General features: G+C 46.8%; 1 protein-coding gene and 1 long non-coding RNA gene across 5 annotated transcripts in view; one reads left to right on the plus strand and one right to left on the minus strand.

The window, feature by feature from the left end:
- Positions 1-27,099, plus strand: part of Adamts16 (ADAM metallopeptidase with thrombospondin type 1 motif, 16) — a 130,054-nt gene extending 102,955 nt beyond the window's left edge. For 2 of the 4 annotated variants that reach the window (XM_039110071.2, XM_063288087.1), the window contains 6 exons: positions 615-741; positions 16,204-16,405; positions 16,497-16,691; positions 18,970-19,194; positions 24,645-24,792; positions 25,893-26,183. In XM_039110071.2, the coding sequence (XP_038965999.1) occupies positions 615-741; positions 16,204-16,405; positions 16,497-16,691; positions 18,970-19,194; positions 24,645-24,792; positions 25,893-26,008 (1,013 nt within the window). In that variant the 3' untranslated portion in view covers positions 26,009-26,183. 4 annotated transcript variants of the gene reach the window in all.
- Positions 14,611-19,472, minus strand: LOC134484982 (uncharacterized). Its single transcript, XR_010062851.1, has 2 exons — positions 19,225-19,472; positions 14,611-14,848 (listed from the first exon to the last, which is right to left on the minus strand). It is a non-coding gene; the product is annotated as an uncharacterized LOC134484982 (long non-coding RNA).
- Positions 27,100-27,404: the final 305 nt, after the last annotated feature.

Below are 27,404 nucleotides of genomic sequence, written 5' to 3' on the forward strand. Positions count from 1 at the left end.
CTCAGTGTGTGGCCTGGTGATATTCATTTTGTTGATTGTTTCTTGAGATTCACTCATTAGCAATTGGTTCCTCTTGTCATTTCAGAACAGAAATATGAGACCAATGTAATTGGTAGCTATGAGTACCAATGAGTAGCTATTTCAATAAACTCAGTAGGTTGTATATATTAACAATAATAATTAAAGATGGTGAGGTCATGAATTTGAGAGTGAGTGAGGAAAATGAGAGAAGAATGTAAAGAGATGGAAATGGTTTAAATGAAGTATTCATATAAATAGTTTTTAAATTAATTTAAAAATTACATAACATATTGTAAATATTTCATCATATCAATGATAGTGTTGGTTGCACAAAGGTATATTAAATTTATTTATGACTTTGTTTGATGGTTCATCACAGTACTGGGGATTCAACCCAGGTCCCTTGCTTGCTGGGAAAGCATTCTGAGTTCAGCTGTAGTCTTAGCCCAAAATGTATTAAATTTAAAGACGTTAAAATGTAGGGAGAAATGCATAAATTCTGGAATGTTTGGACATTAACACAGAGGCATTCAAGCTTGGTTTAGGCTTTTCAAAAGGTTTTTAAGTCTTCCACACACCCTCCCTTTCCACAGGTAAGATGAGCTCAAAGGCGGGATGCTACAGAGACCTGAAGGTTCTGGTCAATGCATCCTTCTGCAACCCCAAGACACGACCTGTCCCAGCACTGGTGCCCTGCAAGGTGTCAGCTTGTCCTCCCAGGTAAGAGGTCTCAAGGTTCATAGAGCATTGGAACCCTTGAGTCTAGAGAAAGAGTTGGTTATTGCCAGCTCCTGGCTCATTGTAGCAAAGAGGTGAATAGAGCAAGAGCAGCCTGCATGGAAGACAAGGGAAAAATCTTTGGGATGAGGAATAGCCTGAAAATTCTTTTACCTGTGAAAGGGAGTCCTGTTGTTTTAATGAGTGTGTGCTATGGTGACCGTGGTGGACTCTCAGCCACTACTGCTTACTTTTTACTTAGTGAATAACAGGTACTGGAAGTGCCACGCCCAAGGCCTGCCCAGCTAGTAAGCTATTTGGAACCTATGGTTATGCTCATGTGCACAGGTGAGCCAAGTTGTCTGTCATCTCCTTTCTGCCTTCAAGACTCCCACTCCTCTATTCTGAGATGTGGGGTTGGGAAATTTCCTGAGAAACAGGAGCTGCTGGCCATGTAAGACCTCATTCTGGGTCTTTGCTCTCTTTGTCATTATGGGGGACAGGTCACAATGGAAGGTGAAAATCTCCTGAGATAATGAAATTCTAATTTCAATGAGTCAAGGGAACACAATCCAAAGCTATCTTTATGTTAAGATGCACAGAGTATGGCAAATGGATCACCAGTTTGGGGAAACAATTTGCTAAAGCACATGACTGTGTATGTCTTCAAGTTACCTGAGTACAGGAAGGTGAGGTGCTGGCTCCACTCTCTTTAGAGCTCCAAGTAAACCTGGCCTCTCTCTCAATATAGCAATGGAAGCACATACAACACTTGGAGCTTAGAGTTACCTCTGTCAAGCACAGGACCTTCTTCAGAAAATTATATTCTCCCAAAGGTAATGTCTCCAGAGCCCTCCCACCTTTCTGGGCCAGCAGCCCCACATCAGTGATAGTTCCTTGACATCACAGCCCATAGCTGCTGAGCCAGATGCTGGTCAGCAGTCACATGGGATTTGATAAACCTTTGGTCACCAAGGTCTCTTGGATGCCCTCCTAGGATTTGTCCTACAGTGAACAGGTGGTCCTGGAGTCCAGGGGATCTGGGGACAATGCTTTTTAACAGGTCTGGCCTTATAGCTTGTCTGTGTGCCCAGTGGCTGGTAAAAGACAGCTACTACCTGTGGTCTGAGTGTCTTGTGGGCTGATCTGAACCAGACAGAAAGAACACATCTTTCCATGGACTTGTTGTGGGCCTGCACTTGTCTTCAAGTGCACTCATGTCGAACCAAGGATGTTTAAGAAGTTTACCTGACACCCAGATGAGAAGCAGAAACAGGCCTCCACTGACTACAGAAGGAAAGAAGGCTGCCATCAGAGGGAAAGAGGGATAAGAGGTACAATAGGTGACCAGGGACACTAAATGAAGCCAGGACAGGTATCAATCAGTGATCTCAGTGATAGCTAGTGCAGGAAGGAGGCCAGCATGAGACAAGTTCAGCTGCCACCTGGCCAAGGAGGGCGGGTATATGAGAGAGTGGAGGATGGTGGGGAAAGTGTAGAGGAAGCCACTCAATGCGGCTCGAACCTCCTGAAGTACACCCATGCTTGCTGATCTCATGAATACCAGGCTCCTTGTCTCTTGGCAAATGGCGAGATCTATCCTCTGGGAGGTAGAGGGGTGGAGACCTGACCTCTGGCAGCCTTGTTTTGCTCGGGCCGGTGTGCCAGTGGAACTAGTATCAAGTATTATGTCCTTGAACTTGAGTTAAGGCTTTTTAAGAAAATGTTTATGGAGCTAGCTAGAGTTCCAAAAGGAAATAAAAACCTTGTCATGTGCTGTGCCAAGGTGGCCCTTTCCCTGTAGACAGCTGCCTCTGCACCTGTGTGCCCTATGGACGGTTGACTTTGCACCTGTGTGCTCTGTGGACAGCTGCTTTCACACCTGTGTGCCCCGTGGACAGTTGCCTTTGCACCTGTGTGCCCTATGGACAGCTGCTTTCACACCTGTGTGCCCTATGGGCAGCTGCCTTTGCATCTGTATACCCTGTGGACAGCTGCCCTTGCACCTATATTCTAGTTAATACCACTAGCTGACAGGAGGGTCTTAGTTCCTGGCAATCATATGGGACCACTGACATGTATTAGTGCCTTGCTGCTTACACATAACTGGCTCACTTAGAGAGAGTAGTGCTGTTCCTCCTCACTGTGTCTCTGCTGACTCTGTCTTTCTGACATCCACAGTAAAAGGGATTCATAGTCAAAGACACCTCTGCATTTCCTGTGTCCAGAATAATGTGTGTCTCTCACTCTGATATCTCTTAAGAAAATTCTATTGAGGACCAATGTCTAATGAACAAAGAGCCATCATCCACTGACCAAAGAGACAGTCTAGAGATGGGAGTTGGGGTAGAATCTGTTATATCCAACGGCATATGGAAGACACTTGATTGTGGGGTCCCCAGTTTCCTTATGATGCCTTCTCATCTTCCTCCTTGATAGAGCTCATACACCTTGGATTTGTCCCCTCTCTCCCCCTCCCTACCCCCTTCTCTTCATGTGGTCATGGCTGGCCTCTACTCCTCTATTTCTCTCTCTCTCTTCTCTCCTCTCTCTCTCTCTCTTCATATACTGACCCTACTACCCCCTCAGCTTCCCTCTCAGTGCCCTGAATAAACTCTATTCTATATGTATGGTCATATGGCTGGTCCCTCAGAGGGAAGGGATGTCTCAGCATGGGCCTGCTAAGGCACCCCCTTTCCCCACACCTCCACAGAACATATGCCCCCCCTCTTTATCCTTTTATCAACACAACATTGGTGCCAAAACCCGGGACATAGCCTCTTTATCTTTTTATAACACATCATTCAGTGACTTTTCTCCGAAGCCACAAACCACTCACAATTCCTGTTACTGCTCTTGATGACTCTCTTTACTGCAGGGTATAAGATCTGATGCTTCATGCTCAGCTTGCTGAGGGGCCTTTAAGCACATAGATTGGGACTTCAAAACTATTTTAAATCACTTATCTGTAACTTGGGTGATAAACAAGACAGATTCTAATGCTAAGGGCATGGACCTCTGGGTCAGGTCAGCATCTAGATCCTCCTGTGTAGGATCTGGGTTCATGGTGAACTCACTCAGATGGGATTCCCCAGAGTCATCAGTCTCTGCCTAGAGTAGAGAGTACGATTCTAGAATTGGACAGAGTGGGCGTGTGTCTGGCGTATGTGTCAGACTCCAGCCAGTTTAAGCACCATGGCTTAGGTAAAAGATACCAGCTAAGCTTCACGGGCTGGAATGAGGCAGCTGACATCACTCTGGACTCTTCTTGTTCATTGTCTCTGCTCTTGGTCCAATCAGACAGCCCAAATCCCTGACCCACATCCCCTGCTCATACCTCATCTTAATGTAAGTCAGACGCTGTGACACTTGCTTTCAAACAGCAACTATAAATCGTGTGATTTATTGCCTTCTTGCTTACCAGTGTATCTAAATAGAAAACCTCAAGTGTTATTTTGTGAACTGTAGTTTTCTTAGCACAACTACAAATAGTACACCTTCCCTCCTGGTAGATGAACTGAAGGTGGGTGAAAATAGCTTCCAGGTGGGATGTTTGGCTACAGTTCTATTCAAAAGCTTTCTTTTCTCTTGTGAGAAATAAGTTCTCCCACTTACAGTATGCTGGACTTTAGGTATGCCAGCATATAGTAGCCTCTAGATATTGCAACGGGCTGGAAGGAGGCCTTCCATAAAAATATAGGTATTACACTGTCCTGCTGGAGGTTCTCAGGCAAAACAAGAGTACTCGAGCAGCCATCATCCTGAGGTAGCCTCACACTAAAGGAAATTCATTCCCTACTACTGTCACAGGGGGAAAGCATCTAACACTTCTTTGTTTAGTCAGAGAAATCAAATGCTCACACTTCTCTGCAGTCACTAATTTTTATCTAGCTGGGCAGTTAAAGCCTAGAGCTTCTGGTTCAGGTAATAGCGCCCCTACACAGGGGTATAGCCACCACAGCGAGCAGGACAATGCTTGCCTGCCCCACTCCCAGTGGAGCAATGCTGGTTCACATCAGTACAGTACACCTGATGGGACTGAGCACAGAGAAGCAGGCTTAGATGTCACCGAGGGGAGTCAGACAGCAAACATGGCTCAGCAGAGTTAGCTAGAGCCAGGCAGGTTTGACTTGCATGCTAACTCACTGACAGAGAGGATGAAAGATGTATGGTAGATCTTAGACATAGATTTTTAGAGAAACAACCAATTTGTAAATAGAGAATATTTTTATAGATATACAGATAGATATAAGTAGAAAGATAATAGACAAATGACAGGCAGGAAGGTAGAGGATAAACACATACAACATACATACATACATACATACATACATACATACATACATACCTACCTGACACCAAAAGAGGCAACTGTTTTCACAAGATCCTTGCATGTAACGTTAGCTGGAAGCTCTAATCAGAATCAGGACTTTGGGAAGGAGAACATTAAACACTGTAGGATGTCAGTCACAGTTGGTGCCCTTACTTCAGTCTCTGAGCCTGAAGTTATTAAAGCTATCTCTACACTCCTAAGCTAATTGAAGTTTCCAAGTGAAGACTTTTCTCTTTCAAGTATTCTTATGATGCAATCAGAAGAGTTAAAGTTTTATCACTGGGGTACTGGGGTGGGAGGTGTCTTTAAAAGCTATGAAATGGAAGCTCTTAGTCCCCGTGCTGTGTTCTGCAGAAGAGCTGTTTACTGGATGGAGCTTCTAGGGTGTTTATTTAAATCCTTTATGCCCCTCATTTCCGTCCCTGTGTATCAAAGCATCATACTGTGACTGGCCATTTCTCGACACTTCCTCATACATGTACTTCGAAGTGACTTTAAAATTGCCCTGTGTCGGTGGGACTATAGTTTCACTGTGAATTGTCCTCTCATTAAACAGTAACCGCCCTTTGTTCTAAGAGTGCTTTCTGCCTCCCAGCCTGTTTTATGCAGGATGAATACTAAGAGTCATCGTCATGTTTTCTGCCTTTGTTCAGAATTCTGAACCCCAGTTCTCTTTATTTTTAAATACCGTGCACATTCCTTCACTCAATTTAGATTTTATCAAGTGAAGGGTATCTTTTAATATATTAATTTCATCTTTGTCTGCTCCTGTGACCTGTGGCTACTAGTAAGGTCCCTTTGCATCTGTGTTGATTGTATCCTCCATCCACTGGGTTGATTTTTGATTTGTTTGTTTTGTTTTTGTTTGGTTTTGTACCTCACCTTTCCTGCCACTTCTTAAGACCAAGATTATGGTCAGAATTTTTTCTTTACTTTTTACGAACCTATTTTTGAGGATTCCATATATAAATATATATATATATATACATATATATATTCATATCGATCTGCCATTTCACCCTTACAGCTCCTCCTGTATCTTCCTTGATGAATTATTTAAAGAACTCAAGTTACATTTTGTTAATTCGTTAAAGCATTTAATTAATGAGCCACTGTGGTTAAAAACCCTGTTAATTAAGATGGCAGTCTACCATGACCAAATAGCTCATCTTAGCCCAGTGCAAAATGGAGGAATCCCTTTACCAGAAGAGCTCCCCCTTCTCTTGTCTGGGGAGCCCAAAACCCCATATCCTCAACCTGGGGAAGCAAGTAGTCTTTAGCTACTCTCAGACTATGCCTGGCCCTGACTCTGTTTGGGGTACAGAACACTGGATCTGCTAATTCTGGGAAACATTTAAGCCTCAATTTCACTGCCTTTGAATTGGGTACAGTATCTTTACCTATCACATACATTTATATACAAATTAGAATTCCTACAGATTATACACCTCATTAGCCACTAGCAATCATCAATATAATAAACTAGATGAATTTTGATCCTGGATTTATCAGAGTCATTTGCAGGTGTTTGAGGACGTGTACATGTGTGCACACTACCAAGAGATCGTTTTCACATCCTTTATACAAGCCTTTGGAGTGAATTTCCACACACCACTCTTCTGGCTGGCAGCTTTTAGAGTCCAAGTTGTTTGGACAGTTGAGCTACAGATGAGGTCCTCAACCATGGATTTTCTTTGTCACAACTTGATAGAACAACATCGGGAATATAAAACAATTTCAGGTGTCTGTGCAAATAAAGTTAGCAGTATTGAGCATCAGATGGTTTGTGAAGAGTGACCAGTGATTATAACACAGGCTTGCTAAGGAGCTTACCCATATTCTGTAGCTTTTCTCATTCCCTAGACTTCTGCACAATTGCTTGAGGAGCAATAGATGACGTGACATGTGAAACATGAGCTACTTAACAACTTGTAATGTCTACATTGAAGCATTTCATGATTGGGATGTTTCCAAAGAATGATACCGAAACTACTATAACTTAGCTATTTAGTCAACATCTTAGTCCCTGTTCTGTGCCTGTGAAGAGACACCATGACCACAGCAACTCTCACAAAAGAAATCATTTAACTGGGGCTGGCTTACAGCCTCAGAGGTTCAGTCCATTATCATCATGGCATCCTGCAGGCAGACATGGTGATGGAGGATGAATTGAGGATGAATCAGCAGGTGCAGGAAGAGAGAGCCACTGGGGACACTGGGCCTAACTTGAGCTTTTGAAACCTCAAAGCCTAATCCCTGACTCTAGTGGCACATTTCCTCCAACAAGACCATAGCTCCTACTCAAAAAGTGCTCAAATATATTTGGATGCCTGATCGCTTAGTCCCTAGTGGTTTAGCCCTAATGACTAAGCATTCAGATCTATGAGCTTTTGGTGGCAATTCTTAATCAAACTTCCACAGTTAGCTAGATGTAAACAGGCAGCTGGTTGAGAGCTTTAAAGATATGACAGACAGATCCTGAGAAATTATAAAACTCAGGTATCAGTACCACTGTCACTGGATGGAAGCCACAGTAACAATTGCTGAGTCTGTTGATGATGATAAAAGGGGGGAGGAATGATGATGAGGAGGAGGAGGAGGGAGGGGAGGGATGATGATAATGAGGAGGAGGGGGAGGAGGGGGAGACATGATGATAATAAGGAGGAAGGGGAGGAGAGAGAGGAGGGGAAGGGAGGGATGATGTCATGAGGAGGAGGAGGGGGAGGAAGGGGAGGGGGAGGAATGATGATAATAAGGAAGGGAGGAGGGGAGGGGAGGGATGATGATAATGAGGAGGAGGAGGAGGGGAAAGGAAGGGGAGAGAGAGGGATGATGATAATGAGCAGGAGAAAGAGAAGGGGGAGGATGATACCTGTAACTTCCCAGTGCTTCTACTTCCACACCCCGCTGTCCAGCCCTGACTGACAGCTCTCAGTTTTTATATAAAACAAGGAACTACAGTGCTCAGTTTTTTCTTAGCAAGCTGATCTCCCTGAAGGTACTAAGGACTAGTGCTCCAACTAGGATGTACTTGCTGTCCCTCCGTCCCCTTGATGCAGAGGATTGGGACTGAGACTTGGGGAGGGTATGGACTGATTTCACACTGTGTCAGGAGACTGGGGGACTGAGTTTGAGAATAAGCATGTCCAATTGGCTTCTTCAGTTTCTCTTTGAGAGCTCATCACATTTAAGGCAATTTGTGGTTTCTTGGCCACCGCAACTCTAACGTGCAACTTGAGAAGGAGCCTAACTAGAGCCTGCTGGGTTTAAGTCCTTGAAGTATTCCCACTGGCCATGTTCCCAAGCCTCAGGGACTGGCTGAGCAGCTGTGCTTCAGGCTCCCACAATCCAGATGCACTAGATAGAAAACACTGGAAGTGTACTCAAGACCCTGGGCAAGATCCCGTCTGCATATTTATATAGGTATGAACATCCAATAACCCACAAGACAGAACGTCAGAAAACCCTGCACCAGAGGGAGTGACACCATCATACCACCATGCTTACATATATGTGGTAAAAGAAAGATGTTCAGTAGGAAAGCAACATCTCCTCAGATGGGCCTAGAGCAGCTGCCACCAAATCTGCATATATATAGTTACAGTGATGTCTGTAGGAGATGAGGTAGGAAAGCCTCTGCTTCACAAAGGAATCACTAACCTATGCCTTTTGTCACCAGACCCTCTGGAAGGACATTTGCCTCTCCCAGGCCAGGTGACTGTATCCCTTAGAGAGAGTGTCTTCCCAGAAAGCATTGTGTCTGTGTTAGCTTTTATGGCAGACAAATGATTCTGTGTCACCCTGTTAGCACCAGATGCTAGGCTGCATCAGGGGCATCTCTTAGGGTGGCTTAGATGAGGTGTTTATTAGAAGATTCATCTTCTGAACAATTTGGGTGGCATGACTCCCTTCTCAGCTAGAAACACGGCATGTCCTAGGACAGGAAAGCTCCCCAAGGAGCAAAGTGTCCTAGCTGTGCAGTTGTCCCACCTGTGTAGGACTCAAGCTTGTGTCTGTATAGTTCATTCTTGTCTGACTATTATAAGGAGGACATTTCCTGGCCAGTGAATTAGATGTCAATTGGAGCCCATGGCCTGTAGGTGTGACCATGAACAGGAGGAAGAAAGGTCTCATCCTTTTGGGGAACATCAGATGGTGCTGTCTAAAGCACCACAAAAGACTCAGGGTTCTCATTTCTCCACTATCAGTAGACCCGAGCAGCTTCTGCTGGAGCTGTTCACGTACTTGGTTCCATTTTTCTCTAGGAAGCAAGGACTTTTAGGAGCTGCTCACAGGTGATTCTTTCCTGTGCTGACTTAGCTTGACGCCCCCACAGCATTCTTCCAGCAGAGGTGTGAGACACTTTTTTTGGTGTTCCTCATTCAGTGAATTGCTTTTTCCTCTTTAGATATCATCGTCACACCTGGTTTTCTATAGCTTTCCTCGTTCATTCTTCCTCCCTTTCCTCTCATTTATAGAATTTTAAAATTTGCAACATTGATGGGCTCAGTATTCATGCAGAATCTCGACATCATGGTCTCTTTATTACGGTATATTATTTTATATATGTGTGACAGGAAATCACTAAAATGCTGTATGACCAGTGTTCCTGTCTCTGTGGTTATTATTTTTTTTGTTTTAAAATAATTCATATCCATGGATCATGTGTTTAATGCCCTTCCGAGAGCTTCCCGAAAACATACATCTAAGCAATGCAGTAGGAAACATATTCCTCTCTTCGTGCTTGTGTGTTAAGTTGATAAAGGACTAGGTTTACAGAGACCCATACACCACATGGGGTAAACTCACTGCTTGGAGCAGAGGCCCAGGTAAGGTGAGGTGGAAGATAATATCTCTATGAGAACAGCAGCTCGTGGTCCAGTAATTCCTGCTGTATACCAGCTCCTGTTTCTCTACACAGTTCATGGAGGGGGTATTAGGATGAACTCTAGTCTACATGGATGATACAGACATGGATATTGAAGATTTTCCAAAGGTCTTTGTGATGGTTTGAATATGCTTGGCCCAGGGAATCGTACTATTAAGAGGTGTGGTCTTGTTGGAGTGGATGTGGCCTTGTTGGAGTAGAAGGTGTATCATTGTGAGTGTGGGCTTTAAGACCCTCATGCCAGCTGCCTGGAAGCCAGTCCTCTTCTAGTGGCCTTCAGATGAAAATGTAGAACTGTCAGCTCCTCCTGCGCCATGCCTGCGTGGCAGCATCCAAGCCCATGTTGTCCATCTTAACATTGATAATCCCAAACGTGTCTATCTCAATGTCTATCAGGTTAGAAATTTTGCCTGGTCCATAGGCAAGGGACTCTGGCTCTGCAGTGGAGGACAGGATACACTCAGCTAAGCAAAGTGAAGCCATTAATGGCATGAATCCCCACAGCTGGGAGGAGAATCTTTGCTTGGGAGTGGGACAGTGGCTGTGGTTTAGGTGGCCAGGATTCAGCTTCAGTACAGCTGCACGGGTAGCAGGAGCTGAAAGGGGCCACTGACTCTTGACTGGAGTTGTCTGTGAATAGAGGGTCTGCAGGGTGGGACACAAGTCATCAAGGTAAGGTCTGCGTACCCACTGATTTTTAAAATCGACAAGCTTACAAGCTACCCAGATGGCCTGCATATTTACTTCCATTTCATAGCCATAGCTGAGTCATTTGCCCATTCTGCTCATGAAGGGCCCAACCCTTCGGGTGACTAAGGATCCACCTACAAGCTCAGAGCACCTGGCTTCACTTGGAGTTTTTGAAAGAAGGGTGGACTCCCCCTACTTGTCTTGCTGCAAAGTGGCCTCAGATTACTTTTATTTTTCTCCATATTTTACTTCTTCCTCAGCCACACCTAACTTGACAGCAGTCCCACTTAATGACTGCTCTTTCCTTAGTCATCCCAAGACTCAACTTCTTTTTCTTAGAAACAAGCCCTTTTTCATGCTCATGTTTCACAGAGCTATGCCAAACCTAATTACATTACATAGTTCCAGTGACAAGCTTAGCTGGCACAAACAGGTTTCAAAGGCTGACGCTGCAGGGTGGATGGAACCCAAAAGTCATCAGTGGCAGCAAAAGGCTGTGGACATCCAAGGGCATGCTTGGCACCTCCGAGATAGTGCTTCAGTAGTGGGCAAGGCCAGAGAGCTCCCTCAGGAGGTGAGAAGTTCTGAGGAGCCGATGCCTCAGGTGTGAGTGCACACCATCTTCTAGTGAAGATGATGTGAGCTCATGAGCAGGGGGGAGAACACGCAGACCACATGCCTGATGTCTCAGGAATAATGCAGCAGACACACGGAACCCCCAGGACAGAAGCCCATCTGAGTCATTCTCTACTGAGAGGGGAACATGAAAGGGCTCAGTGGGAGCCTGTCAGTGAGCAAATGCTCATATGTTTTGCTGGCAGAGTGGTATAAGTATAGTATGGGCAACCTGGGCTAGTCCTCATCTGTGAGTTCTCCCATTGCCTCAGCCTGACTTATCCAAGAACAGGGTAAACTACCTTTGCCCTTCACAGGCAAGAAAGTCCCCAGCTTCCTAAGGGAATTAACTGGGAGGCTTGGAGGAATAGAGTATTGGAGACAATCTCCACTACCTTCCCAGGTGGCTTTGCTTCCGCACCAGGAGGCTTCCAGCCTGCCCCTGAAGCACATGAGATGGTGGCTAGGTTCCTGCAGAAAACCCTAAGCAAAGGACCTTGCAGACCCAAGTGCCCAAGGAGCAGCTTCATCCTCTACAGGAGGACAGATGGAGCTTTTGACATTTGAACTCTGGGAGCCCTGCTGTTTTCAACAGAAGAAGAGCAAGTGTGGGCCTCTGTGCTGTCTGGAAATAGAACCTGGGACTAAGAACTATTCTCACTCCTGTCTCATCTCACTCACTCACTGGCTGCCTGATTTCTTAGGCTAAACTTTCTCAGCCGCAAGGCTTGTCAATGGGACATGCATTTGATGTGCTACCAGGCTCAAAGGCACACCCTTCCCTTCCCATTCCTGGTGGAACTACATGAACAGCAGATTCCCCAGGAGCCACCTTCATTCAGGAACTGTTCGGTCCCTCTAAGAGGCATCTCGAGAAGTTTACTGGTCCAGCCCAGTGCTCACAGGGAGAAGTCAGTCAGACGAATGCTTTTGTTGGAACTGGGATGAACTGAGACCATTCAGAGCATGGAGGAGAGCCTGCTGTCTGTGTGTCTCCCAGAAATCTCCTTTCCTTGTCTTTACCTGTGTAGACGAAGCTTTGTGGTCTTCCTGATTGTTTGCAAGATAATATGCCATGACAGGGCAGTAAGAGAAGAAAATCTGGTTAAAAAAATAGCATTTTGGCTTCTGATAAGTGAACCTTTACAGGCCTTTGGCTCCTCGCAGTTTATTAAATTAATGCCACAATGACTCCTTTGGAACAAGCTTTTGATGTCTGGCTTTGCACGCTTCAGCAGAGAAATCCCGCATCTCAACATGAAAACAATCCTGGGTCTGTGCCTGGCTCATTATAAATCTCTCCTTCAGTTCTACAAAGGAAAAAGAATCAGCCCAAATCTTTGAGGCTAAAGAAAATTAAGTAACTGTAAAGTGCCAATCCTCAAGGTTCTTGAGAGGGCCTGGCACCAGCACTTGCCCTATGCCAGCCAGTTGTCAGGGGCAGGCTTTCCATCCTGACCTAGATAGCAGGGCTAGACACTGCATGAAGTCCTAGAAAGACTCAAAGAAGGCCCTCTGATCAGCATTTGCCTGCCATCTGTGTGAACTACCTTTAGTGAAGAAGGCAGGAGACAGTACAGCAGTCATATTGCACCATGATTTCTGAGCCTTCCATGCTTGCTACATGTTAGGACCTGGAGATTCTGTGTGCATTGTTCAAGAGATCAGCACATGCCTGAAGACTGTGAGAGTCTACCAAACCTATGTACCTGGTGCCGTTCCCATATGTGCTGGAAGCACATGGCTGCTATATGCCCAGCGTTTACTGACTGGGTGGAGGTGTCACTGAGCTCGTCAGGGCTCACAAATGTAAAGAAGATAGCTTCATGAGGGACCTGAGTGGGCTGATAGATGCTGTTACCTGTGAAAGACAGGTTATAGACACGGGGATGTGAAAGACTCGTCTGCTAGTAAATGCTCAAGCAGGAGCCTCCACGCTATAACTGTTCTCTGTGTTCCCATCTGTCAGATGAGCTCTAGTAATGTGTGCCTAACTCTCCTTAGAGCTTCTTACAGGCATGCTGTCACTTGGAGTTATATGATCACTGTTCCCTATGTTTATTGTATCTGATAGCACTCACTGAGGGCTAACCTAGAAAACAGAACAGAATGCTGGTCTTCAAGTTCCAACAGAGCCAACAGACAGTAGAATGAAGCCACATGGCCACATGTTATTTTTAACTTTAAGAATGGGTGGGGGAGTATTTAACTGAGAAATGTGGACTACCTGGTATGTCAGTCAGTGCTCCGCTTCTACACAAGTTCAGGGGATGAATCAGAAAGAAAAAAAAAAAGGAGGAAGAGTTCATTTTGGCTCAAGGTCGTAGAGGTTTTGATAGCTGGTTTCCCTGTTGTATGGGCTTGTGAGAAAACATCACATCATAGCAGGAATGGACAAGTGAGATGGCTATTGTCTCATAGTGACTTGGAAGCAGATGAGAGACCAGAGGAGCTGGAGTCCCAGCATCCCTTTCAAGGGCATGCTCCAGTGACCTAATGTCCTGTCATTAGGCCCTACCTCTTAACATTCCCTACCTATGGCAAAGACACCAAGGGCTAGTACCAAGTCTTCAACACCCTGGATTTGAGGGACATTCCATCCCCAAACCTTAGTAGCTGTTGATCAGTGCAGATACTTAATGTCGAATAAATGACTCCAAGAAATTCAACGTACACTCTGAGAGAAAGCAGCAACTCTCTCTATAGCTCACAGCAGTGGTGAGATCCACACACAGAGGCTCTGTGTGGCAGTTCCCACAGTGAAAGTTGGATGCACCATTCCCTGCCTAGGAACTCTGACTGGCTGAGAAAAGGTAGCTTTCTTGTTACGACCGGGTAAAGACAGGCAAATTAAAAGAAGCAGTCACTGCTGGTCCCTAGTCAGCTTTGCTCGGGGAACCCTCCCTTGGTCAGAAAGGAGCTAAAAGGGTTGCAGTTCACTCCTAAACTGGAATGAAGGCATTTCCCCTGAGCTGCCCCTGTGAAGCAAAGCAGATACTTGGCACTTGCAGACAAGATCTGCACGATCTCTGTGCAGAAGGCTTTTCTTAATGACCTGCAGTTAAGGGAGAGGGGCAGAGAACAGATCAGCCTGGTTGGAGTGGCTTAAGATGGTGGAGACAGGAGACTTAGGGAGGAGGTGTGGAAAGCCTGCGAGCAGCCAAGATGTCTTTCACAGCCCCAGTGTGGACACCAATTACCATTTATAAGGCTGCGGAGCTGAGAGCGAGCGTAAGAGATGGGGAAACATAAAAACATGAAAGCACACGGAGGTGGCCGAGGAGCAGCCAAGAGGATTGAAACGCAGAGCCGTCACACCACCACGGCAGCAGACAAAGTCCTTCGCCAGAAGGATGTGCCATTTATTTGCTTAGCATGTAATAAAAAGCACGCATCTAGCTGATACCGAGAATCCGATATGTTCCCACAGTTGACGTGGGATCAGTTCCTCGATCCCTTGCATATTTCCTTTTTATGTGTCTCAAAGTTTACATTACTAGCCTTTTACAATCCACTTTGCAGCATGATGGAATCTTTTTCAGGAATCAAACAGCGTACAGCTCCTCCAGGCAGTCCGATACAACTGAAGGTGAAGATGTTACAGAGTTAGACGTGGCTATCAGTAGCTCAGTGTGGTGTCTCCCCTTCTCTTCCAGGAAGTTTCCCTATCTCTTCCGGGAAATGTCATCAGCTTCCTCTTCTTTCAGATTTATCACCCTATCCTTAGGACTGTGAAAAGAGTTACCGACTCAACCAAGGAGACTTTATAGGCAAAAGCCTCCACTGACTCGTGTACCTTCTTCATCCCACTTGTACCAGCTGAGCACCATGGCCATGAAGCCCTCCTACACAAGGCTGTGCAGACAGAATCAGGCTAAGCTCTAACCTAGCAGAGCGCCACTGGGCTGAACTTGGACCCACTTCCATTCCATCTTCCTTCTCCAGCCAGCATATCCATTGACAAGGATGCTTTTAAAATGGGAGAGGGGATCGGCTGTGTAGCATTGGGAGTAAACATCATACAGATGGGGTCTGTCACAACCTCTTATCAAAAGGACTGGCAGGGCCTGAATGGCGGCAGGAGAAGTCAAACCAAATCAGAATTATCTGACTGCTAGGACAGACAGAGACAGAGACATGTGCTCAAAATCCTGTAATCAGAAAAACAAACAAACAGTAGCAAGTTGTAAGAGGTAAGAGAATAAAGAAGCAGCTCTCGTCATGGAACAGAAGCGAGTGAGTTCTCGGAGAACTCCATCTAGTCATACAATACATTGTGATCATATTTACCCCCACTACCCGTCCAACCCCTCCATGTCTCACATGTTAAATACCATCATGTGTTAGATATGTTAGAACGGTATCATGGCACCATCATATGATAGATGCCAGAATGGTATTGTAACTGTGCTTTTTAAAACAGAATTTGAATCTTCAAGGAATGCACATAGAAATAACTCTGAAATCTGCATGAAAATTTTATATTGAAGTAGCTGAATTGCAGATTTTATATTGAAATAGCTGTGTTCCATTTGCCTACAAGTACAATTTGCACATGCGTGTTACATACGTTAAGGTCGGGTGTTCACAGATGACTGTTGAAGCTGAGTGTGTATGAACAGGAAGTTCTTTTATTTGGGGAATGGTTAAAGGTTTCTGTTTTTATTTTATTTTTTTAAGTTTAGAGGTAGATCAGAAATCTCTTCTAAGGTTGGTGGTTGACAAGTACAGGGAAACCAAATTCCCCTGAAAGTTTGCGAGGCATAACTAGCGCTAGTCTAAATGTCCTCTCTATGAAAAGTGTGGCTGGAAAGCACTATGCTTGTGTAAAGTGTCACTGGAAAACCATGAGCTTCTGGCACCCCATATATGTGCCTATTGCCTTTGAGCCAGGACACCATCCCTTCCCTCACTGTGGGCTTCTGTGTCCCCCACCAGCTGGTCTGTGGGAAACTGGAGCACATGCAGCCGGACATGTGGTGGGGGCACCCAGAGCAGGCCCGTGCACTGTACACGGAGGGCACACTACCGTGAGGAGTCCATCTCAGCCAGCCTGTGTCCACAGCCTGCACCCCCCCTTCACCAAGCCTGCAACTCTCAGAGCTGCCCACCTGCTTGGAGCACTGGGCCCTGGGCAGAGGTAAGCAGGTGGGCTGAGAAGGGGTGATGGCTGGACCTCACGCTGTGGAACACCTTTGCCGAGAGTTTTGCTCACTTACTCTGGTGTGCAGTGCTCACGGACCTGTGGGAAGGGCTGGAGGAAGAGGACAGTGGCCTGCAAGAGCACCAACCCCTCAGCTCGAGCCCAGCTGCTGCATGACACGGCCTGCACTTCGGAACCCAAGCCTCGGACCCACCAAGTCTGCCTGCTCAAGCGCTGCCACAAGCATAAGAAGCTACAGTGGCTGGTATCTGCCTGGTCCCCGGTATGCTCACCGGATCCCCTCAGAGTGGAGTCAACCTCTACCCTCCAAGCTGCCTGCTTCTGCTTCCTCTACCTTCACTGTGACTCCTCACTCTGCCCACGTTCAGTTTCCTATGCCTTGAGTCAGTCAGCACTCTGATTCATGCTCTCCTATCACTGGCACCCATGCAGCCTGACCTCCCTCCATGTTGGATCCTTCCTTACAGTGATACCGTGACTGAAGAATGTTGATAGCCTTTATTAAACCTTGGGCAGATTAGAGAGAAGACATGCTAATTCAGCAAACACAGGGCCCATTTCTCAAGATAGGCTTGATGGGCAGCCAGCTTATGTTTGTAGAAATGCTTTAGGTTGTCTGTGCTGAACCACTGGCTACGTAGCCAGCGACAGCATAAGTGTAAATGAAGGGCACATCCACGTCCTTATTCATACTGTTTGGGAATACCCAGACCCCACACAGGAGGACTAGCCGCAGAGATCTGAGCTTAGAGTTTAAAGGCTTCCTGATGAGCTTTGGCCTAAGTGAGGCCTAAGAGGCCTCAGAAATCTTGCCACACGAGCCAAGGATGTACTGTCTACATAGAGTATTAAGAAATCATTGTTCTGTTCTGAGTTCCAGGGCAGACAGGGCTGTTACACAGGAAAAAAAAAATTCTCTCTCTCTCTCTCTCTCTCTCTCTCTCTCTCTCTCTCTCTCTCTCTCTCTCTCCTCCCTTCCTCACACCCCCTCCCCTCCCTTCCTGCAGCAGCTGGGAAAGAAAGCCAATACTTGGTGCTGGTCCTGCTCATATTTCTCACAGAAGAGCCTATGGTGTCCCATTTCCCCACATGCCTTAAGCAGTGCTTTCGTTAAGGAGGCAGATGACCCCTGGCTTTGTGTCTGAGACAGTTGGTCACTGAACCTTAAATGCAGCATTGCATGCTGGGTAAAGTAAGCTTGCAGCTGCTAATAGAGAGCCCCCAGGTTCCGTTTCCCCTAGAGCAAATGGATGAGTGCCTCTGAGTGGATTTCTGCCTTTATTTGAAGAGCTGCTGGACAAACCTCTGAAGCTGCATGTGAAGAAGAGCAGGATACTTAGGCTGCGTATTTCGATCAGCTGTGTCCAGGGAGAAAATCCTTAACACGAAATTTAAAACACCAAGCTCTCACACACACATATGCACAGAGTATGCGTGAACACACACACACACACACACACACTAATGCGCAAACACACACAGCCAGATATACACACACACAAAGACAGAGACAGACAGACGCCAGCAGTATGCCCTGTACCATACTCAATAAACAGCATAGAATTGTCTTCCAGTGGGGACTTTGTCTTGGCTGATGGGGTCACGGAAGTCACTTGGAAGCCAGTGAGTGTATAAACCTCGACTCCCTTAGATTTCCTGCTGGCACCTTGGTCCACTGGTCCTGAGGCTGTCCAGTATTGCCAATCTACACTAGCAAAATCCTACAATCTCTCCCCCCAGCCCTTCCTTCTTTCCTCCCTCCCTCTTCCTCTGAGCTGGGGCCCCTGCTGAGACACCAGCACTGGCCTGTGGTAATGGGATGTCGCTCTCAGGAGCCATTTCTGCTTAGCTGATGCTCTTCTGTCCACATGTCGGTCTGTGCAGCCTCTCTGCTCATGCAGGGGTTAGACTGAAGGATGGCTCGAGCTTGGCATGTATCCCCAAGGGAGCAAATGCTCTCCCTCCCCCTGCCTGGTTGCTTCCAGGAACCACTCAGATTTCTAGGAAAGGTTTCTGAACACTGGAACACTCTAGGGGCCCATATTGTGGCTGCAGAGGAGGCGTGGGGGTGATACAGGGAGCTGTGATTCATTCCATGTCTTAGTTCATAAAGTCACTCTAATGTTATCAGTGACAGGCCAACACTTAGATTTTTCAGTAAAACCGTCCTGTAATTGCCCCCATGTGGGTTCTCTTTGGACCAGTCCTATTTATTACCCATAATGCCATGCTTCTATGTTGTGGCGGTTTTCTTCTTATTTTGAGACAGGGTTTTAAGTTTGCCATCTCCTGCCTAGGCAGCACAACACCCAACCCTGTGCCACAACACCTGACCCTGTGCCACAACACCTGACATTGTGGGACAACGCCCAAACTCGTTCCACAAAATCCACCTCAGATTTTCTTAGCGTTGCATATTACAACACTTTTTTAGATGCCAAGGCCCAAGCCATGAAACGTCTATATTTATATAAGTGTTAAAGCAATTTCATCGGGGCACACTCGAGTCATTGATGTCACTAAAAAACCCTTCTTCACAGTGCTCTGCGACATGCCAGAGAGGAACACAGCATAGAGTTCTCAGGTGTGCTGAGAAGTACGTCTCCGGAAAGTACCGAGAGCTGGCCTCCAAGAAGTGCTTGCATCTGCCAAAGCCTGACCTGGAACTGGAACGTGCTTGCGGCCTGATTCCCTGCCCCAAGCACCCTCCGTATGCTGCTTCAGGGCCCCCAAGAGGCAGCTGGTTTGCCTCACCCTGGTCTCTGGTAAGACGCTTATGTTAATAGTTGGCTCACATTGAGAAGGCGCAGCTCCCTGTTGGGGTGAGTTCTCTAAAGCCCACTGAGCCCTCCTGATCTTTCTCTCCTGCATGTGGGTGGGCCCTCGAGGGTGGGTGTGGCTTACTGAGAATGGATGTTGCCGAACCTTATTAGGCCCCTGTGTGTCATCACAAACGTTTATGCCGTCAACTCTAAGGAAATGTTATACCCTTGGTAAAACCTGGGTAGGGATTCCCCAGAGATGGGTGTGAATGGAAAAGTATGAAACCCACAGTAAATCAGCAGTGGTTGGTTTATAGCTAACCAAGTGGCTAGGAAAATGAGGTGGGGATTTTCACATGGTGCCTGGCCCCTAGAGTAGCAGCCTGGGCTGAGGGTGGGCAGGGTTCCTTTGGGGCAGTGGTTCTCAATCGTGGGTCGTGACCCCTTTGGGCGTCTGATGACCCTTTTACAGGGGTCACCTAAGACCATCAGAAAACACAAATATTTACATCATGATTCATAACAGTTGCAAAATTATAGTTGTGAAGTAGCAGTAAAAATAATTATATGATTGGGGGTTACCACAGCATAGGGAACGGTATTACAAGGTCACAATGTTAGAAAGGTTGAGAACCACTGTTCCAGGGGCTTTGGCATTCCCACCCTTCTCCTCCTTACCCATTGCCTCACTTCCTTCTTATGGCTTTCCCTCCTTCCATGTCTGGTTTCTACCTGATTCTGGGCACCTGAGTCCCTTGGGCTTCTTTCTGTTACTCAAGCCCTGGTTCTACACGTCTATCACTCACCTATGCCCCGCCTCCTCACTCACTGCCTGGGATTGGGTTCTGTATGCCTGTCACTCACCTGTGCCCTGCCTCCTCACTCACTGCTCCAGATTGGGTAAACTCATCTGCTGAGGCCTGCATTCAACTGACATACCTAAAGCCACCTCTCTGGCCTGCATCTGCTCTGTTCTAGTAGCCAGATAGAGTCACACGGCCCAAGACTTCCCCCAACCCCCCCCCCAACCCGCTTTCTCTAGCTAGGCCCTACCTCCTAAAACTTCCATAGCCTCCAAAACAGGACACATGCTGGGAAACACCCGACCCTGCACAGGATGCTCTATGTGTCACACAAGTTAACTCTTCAGCCTGGTGCTCACCCTCCTAGTTCAAAAGGCTGGTGACTGTTTTCATGTGTGTAAGTTTCTAGGATTTAAGAGCCAGGCGAACTCACTATCACTGCAGGCAAAGCAGCGTCTGTCTTCACAGTTGTTCCTGGGGAGAAAAATAACTGCAAGAATAGGTGCTAGGTCAAAGCCCAAGAAGTAGACAGTGCTTGTGGCTATGTGACCCCCAAGACTAGAGGAATTGGCCCACCCAGATGCTCATCCCAGCCCCAGCCGGGATCAACTCTATCATAGTCTGGGCTCTTGGAGCATAGAGGTTTATCAATACCTCGCTTGGCCCAAACCTAAAATCTACTGTATGTCTCCCAATATTTTTGGTGGGTCTGAAATGCCTGATCTGTCTAATGAGTCATTTGTATCAACTGACTACAGTTTATATCCACTGTGATTCATTTGTTGATGCAATACCATAACCCTTAAGGAGCAAGAAATAGCTTATGTTGTATGTTTGCCATAAGCATTTGTAACTGCGACCCTACCCATAAACTGTGGAAAATTTCCAAATTGGAAAATTTTCAGGTAGTAATGGATGGTCTGTGACTGGCTGACCCTCCACTACAGGCAGGCTTAGTCCTGTCCCAGTTAAAGGACATTGTGGTGATTTGCTATCCGGGGTCAAACTCAAAAAGGGTTTTGTTTATCCTCTCAGGTTATGATGTATCATGGTATAAGGTTGACCTAAATCATTTCAGTCAGGACTGAGGATCTGGTGGTTCCCATGCTGCTGGGGCCTGGGAACTGCTTAAACGTGATCACCTGTTAAACTTCTCACTTTACATGTCAGAGATGAGTGTTTCAAAGCTCCACCACTAGGGTAATACAGGTTATTTGAGAAGGTCATTGACTATGTAAGGTCAGCAGTTGTGTCACAGATGACAATGTTGGCTTCGTAGATGACAACTATGACCACAGCCCTGTGACAATTGTAGAGAGAGAGAGAAGGAAGCACACACAGAGTACAGACACTCCATGCCACCAGCAGATTGCTCAGTGGACGTCCTGAGAAACCTCAGGAAGATGGCGAAGCTTTGATGGCCCAGTCCACTGAACCTTCTTCCTCCCAAAGTTGCTGTCACTGGCTTGGCCACAGCAAGCATCCAACTGAACCTTCTGGCCCCTGCTGGCTCCTTGCCCTCCAGCCCTGGAGCTGCTGGCTTCCAAGAGCCCCAGGAGCATTTTATCTGTGTGTAAATGGAAGACCCAAGAATTCTGTGATGAAAATCCTAAACATACAGCTAAATTTGAAGCCACTATGTTTGCATACTTGATAAACAATTTCCACATTTTCCCTTCCCTGGAGAGAAAAAGAAATACACATCTTCCAGCTTCATATTTTCTTTTCATCTCCTCGTATATGGCAATCTTTATCGATTCAGAACATTGCCAAAATTTTGAGCCCGAACGTCTTTTTTTCTTTCAGTCTGATATTGGGAGGTCGAGAGGCTGTTCCTTATAAAAATATTTTCCCCCATGGGGAATTCTCAAGTTCTCTAAACCAGGGATTCTGAATCACCAGGGATGAAACAGAGAGGGTGGGGTGACTGGGAGGTAAAGGTATGGAGTTGGCATGGCTGACAGCCTGAGAGCCCACGGCTGCTGCACAGTCAGGCTGAGGACCACACACTGATCAGAGGCTTCACCAGGAATGTGAAGCCACGTGCTGGGTCCCCGTGTCCATCAGTGAGTGTTGAATGCTAAGAGCACAGCCTGATAGAGGAGTGAGGGGTGATTTAATAGTTGTAATTAAAGGAATGAATCGATGGCAAGGCACATCAAACCAAACATGACAGCTTTAAAACCTCGAAGTATATCCAGTCTGTGCCACCACCACCCCCCCCCCAGCCTGCACAGCGGAGCTGAGAATGCAGCCCAACTCAGAATCATAACTTAGGTAAAACATTAGGAGATATTTTGCATTTATGTCATTTTTACATCCTAATCTCTGTCTCCTTTCCTGCCCCTCCCCCACACACACAGTTCTACCCGCAATCCTTTCCCTTCTCTGAGAGAGTGGTGCCCCTCTGGGTATCCCCCTCCTACCCTGGCATAGGCTTTATTTTGGTAGCTCGATTACATGGTTTTCAAGAGCTGGCCTTGTAGAAGATACTGTGAAGCAGTGTTATAAGGTTAGACATATTTCACTGTCACGCTGAGTAGAGTCCTCGGCTGAACAGGAACAGGTTCAGTTTGAAGAATGAGAGCCAGGTGGGTAGAAATGGCTGCAGATGTCCCCTGTGAGACCAGGGCCCATTGCTGTTTCAGTCCTGTTTGCCCATCCCCAAGAGCTCTCAGTGTCCCCTGAGCTGAATTGGGGGAGGGGGGAAGGGCTGACATGCACAGAGCAAAGAATGAAGGGCAAGCTTTTGCAACATACACACAGTGAGAAACTTGCTGACCCACCTGCCCCTGGAGGGACTCAAAAACAAAACGAGAGGCTAAAGCATTGTTTGTTCTGGTTGCCATAGTTACAAGTTGAAACTGAACTGTGGGTGACTTTCACTGATCTTGAAGTGAAGGAGTATAGCTCTAGGAAATGTTCCAGCCATAGGCTTCAGGGCCTGACCGTGCTTTACTCAAAGAAGAAATGACGAGATGCATTTCCTTTAGCTGAGATTCCCAGGACTGTGTGTCCAACTTCCCTCACTCCTCACTGGGGAAGGGGAGGTGATTTGTTTGATGGGATGCTAAACTCTAGTCCCACTAAATGCTCTGATGGTAAGTCACCCTGAGTGTTCTGATGGTAGAGGGCAGCAAGGACAAGTTCAGCATCCAGTTGGGTGACACTAGTAGTTTGCTGTGAACAAGGGAGAGCTGGTTCCTCTCCTGATGCCCCCGGGAGTGGGACAGCTCCAGTGTGCTGCCTTGAAAGTGTAGGTCAGCAGCAGGTGGGAGTCATGCATGTCCTGAACTTTCACAGTACGATTCCTGAAAGTTAAGCAACTGTTCCATTTGCCTGCCACACGCCAGGGCATCCCATCTGAGAACTGACCTCATCTTCGTCCAGGTGTCCCTTTAACTGCTCACATTCTTAACATATGCCTGAAGAAGGCTTCTATCATCCAGTCTAGACTTGTGCTGTTTCCTTTCTTGGATAAACTACTCTCCGTGGGCCCATGAGAGTTCTCTCTCAGTCTCACTATTCGTCTTGACACTTTTGCCCACAGCTAGTGTCTGAGGGTCCCTGAGCAGTTTTCGTGCCATGTCAGCTGGTGAACTGACCTTTGTAGCTCTTGCTCCATTCTCCCTGCACTACTGATGATTACAGTGCTGAGACATGATGCCCTAACTCAAAGAGCCCCTGGAGGCCATGCTGGCCCAGGCCTAGGAGTCCTGGGCCTGTAGTTGAACATCCCTGTGGCTCCCCAGTCTTCTCAAGGAAGATGCCATCTTGTCCCCAAAGACACTGTTCCTTCTTGCCATGAGAAAGCAACCTGGTCTCCTCCTGCATGCACTAGCTTCCTATGTCCATCAGTGACTCATCCAAGAATATTCTAGACACAGGCTCATTTCTATAGTTAACCCTGAATATGGCTGCCTTCAAAACAGAGGCAGGCAAGAGAAGGAGCAATAGAGTTTTGGCACCATGGGCATAATAAGGCCAAATTCAAGACAAAGCACCACACCGTTGAGAAAGTACCTGTCCCTGGACTCAGTGTCAATCAACAACCACATAACCCGAATACCTTAAACAGAAACCAAAATGAGTGGGGGAAAGGTTCCTTGATGTTTTGTTTTGTTTTGCTTTTTACACAAGAGTAACCTGTGATAACTTACGTGGAGACAGGATCTAAGTCTTTTCCTTTTTACACTGTCTCTGAGTTGAGGAAATCCTAAGCCAATCCAGAGGAACTTGAGTTCCTGTACCAATGTCTTTAGCAAGTATACTGTGCCCAATCATGCTGATCCCGGAAAACTGTAGTTGAGGTTGCAGCATCAGATCCCCACCTGAGAGCATCCCAACACCCGAAGGTTGTCTTCTCTTGGTCCTCAAGAAGGGTGATGGTAGCCAGATGAGTGTAACAGAGCATCCACAGCATAGGCTGGTTTGTGGTGCTCTGGGAAAAATATGGACATATACCGTGGTGCATGCTGGGGAAATGGTGAGATGGAGCGGCCCTGCCTGCATTGGGGCCAAGCATCACTTCCCTTCGGAGATCTCCACCTTTGGCCATGTCTCTGCCCTCTGATGAGTGGGCATGACAGTGGTTGAGCTGAGCTGACTGACATCCTGGCAGCTTGTGATTGTTGTGTGTGTCTTTTGCAGTGCACAGCCAGCTGTGGGGGTGGTGTGCAGAGGAGAACCGTGCAGTGTCTGCTGGGGGGACAGCCGGCCTCGGATTGCTTCCTGCATGAGAAACCCGAGACCTCCACAGCGTGCAACACCCATTTCTGCCCTATTGCAGAGAAGAGAGGTGAGTGCCAGAGCTGTCTGACTGAACCTTCTGGTATTGATGTCAAACTTCTGGAGACATTCATTAGAAGATCTCAGGAGATAGGGGTGCTAGCTGGGACACCCTGGAGTTGGGGCCTTTCCATATTTTCTTCCCCTCCACTTTTACAATGAAATAGTCACAAAGCTATCCCTGCCATTCTCATCCCACCCAAGAAGGGACAGAGCCTTTTTTGATGTCTCTCTCCTTTAAAGGGCATATGCTTACCTCTTTTTGTATGCTACTTGTGGTAATTATTTTAACAAAAGTAACCACAAATAACATAAAACCTCCTTATTCCTTGGGCAGACTCTAAAAGCCATCCTTGTGTACATGCAAAAGCCTTAGGCAATGGATGAACCTAAATGCTCTGGATGCCTGGGCAGAATCTTAGATCAGGTCATCTGAGAGGCAGCCTGCAGCTGGGCTCATCCTGAGAACCAGGTGGATGGCATTCGGTCGGCATCCATGTTTTGCATATCCCAGATGAACAAGGAGTTGGATCAGTGCCTTTAGCACAAGAAGACCCCAGTTTTTTAAGAAGGATTTCATGAAAGCAACCATCCTGCAAAACCCCTTTAACACCTCATATTAGTAACTGTCTGCTTGCTGTGACCAAATACGTCACAGGAAGTACCTTCGAGGAGTTGATTTCCCCCTCCACCCTTGGCTTACAGTACCTGGGGATACAGTCCCGGAAGTAGGGGCTGGGTGGGGGAGGGAACAGGAGTGTAAGGTAGCTGATCACATTGTATCCATCATCAGAAATGGAGACAGGCAGGAAAGCCAACGCCAGGCTCTAAAGCCTCATAACCTACCCCTCATCACCCACCTTTTCTAGTAAAGCTGAGCCTCCTAAAGGTTCCATAAACTTCCAGAACACCATCAACAACTAGGGACCAAGAGGTCAGACAAAACAGTCTCTAGGTGAGGTTTCACATTCAAATGGTAACCAACCTGGAGAGGGCTTTTCTTTAGCAACAAGAAGATCACTTTCCTTTGTGCGACAGAGGTAGCTGGTAGGAGTCCAGTGCGCTCGCTCTTCCGAGTCTCAGGCTGACACGCAGTGTGCTTGTTTCTAGACACCTTCTGCAGAGACCTATTCCACTGGTGCTACCTGGTGCCACAGCATGGCATGTGCAGCCACAGGTTCTACAGCAAGCAGTGCTGCAACACCTGTTCCAAGTCCAACCTGTGAGCCGAGACCAGTCCTGGTAACAAGATGTCCCCGTGGCAGAGAGAGGCTAGCTGAGAGAGCTGCACAGTGTGCACTGGGATGCATCCAAAAAACGACAGGAGCTGGAAGAAGGACTTGGTCTTTTGACCTAGAGTGAATCCATGTGTTTCTGAGCGCGGGAACACATAATTGCACCCACAAAGGCATGTTCCGTTGTCCTGGTTGGGTGGGGAAGTAGGATCCTGCGGGCTGGCCTCCTGCACGTAGATGGGAGAGTCGGTGCTATAGTGCGTAGGAAGCAGCCCCCCCCCCCCTCCTTCCAACGCCATGTTTATGTCCAGCCAAATTAAATTCGAAAGACAGCCAGATCCAATCTGGCAAATGCTGGATGTGTTGCTTAGAAGAAAAAGACCAAGAAATCAGGAAAATGTTCGTATCTCTGTCATCCAGCACACCAGCCTCCCTCCGTCTTTGGAGAACCCATTTTCATCACGAAAAGTTTATGGACCTTGAGGAGCAGGTATAGGCTAGCTCCTTACTGCGCCCCGTGGCTCCTGGAACATGTACCTGGGAGTGGGTGGGGGTGGGGAGCTCTGATATAGGGCTTTGCATACTTGGAAATGGATAAACAACACTCCTGCTAAGGTGCTTTCTCTACTTCCGGTCCCTGGGCTGGAGGAGCAACTTCGATACTTTGTCTCCGCCTCAGCTTTTTACAGGAAGTTCCTGTCTCAATTGTTTTCTCAATGCTGTTCTGTTTTAAATGAGGGATCGGAAAGGCACGTTACACTAAAATCTAGGTGTCCCTGGAAAGTGAGGGTCCCCGGGAATCGAATTCAATCAAGTGGCCAAAGCATTGATAGTGTTAAGCCCGAGGCTGTGGTTTGTGTGCTGAGTGGTTTTAAAATGCATCCCATGAGTTTGACTGGTTCTGAGCTGACAGCCAAGGCCAATGGCCTTCAAAGGAAAAGCCCAGGGCCACCTCCAACCTCTCTACCCCTCTCCCTCAGTATTGGTGCTTATCTCTGCTTTTCCCACCTAGGGCCTTCCCAGTAGGAACACAGATATTTATATTTGCCGAAATTTTATAATAAATTTTATATTGTATGGTGTGCTTTGGAACCGCTTCATGGTTTTTCTGGAGATCTACTGCTGAGGTGAAGGGATGGCAGGGGATGCCAATACAGCAATCTCTAAGAGGGTTTTAGAATGTCATGGAAAAACTGTGATTGGCCTAAGAGAAAAATTCTCTACCTGTGCCATGGAGAACAGGACAGATCTGCAGGAGAGATGGGTAAGGGGTAGGTGATGCAGGGTTGGTGCTATGTGGGAATAAATGAGCAGTCCCTACTGGCCCTATTTGGGGCTCTCCTGAGAAGCAGAACCCATACAGGTATAAAGAGACAAGAAGTCATTC

The sequence above is a fragment of the Rattus norvegicus genome, chromosome 1, assembly GCF_036323735.1.
Source record: "Rattus norvegicus strain BN/NHsdMcwi chromosome 1, GRCr8, whole genome shotgun sequence".
Lineage (NCBI taxonomy): Eukaryota > Metazoa > Chordata > Mammalia > Rodentia > Muridae > Rattus > Rattus norvegicus.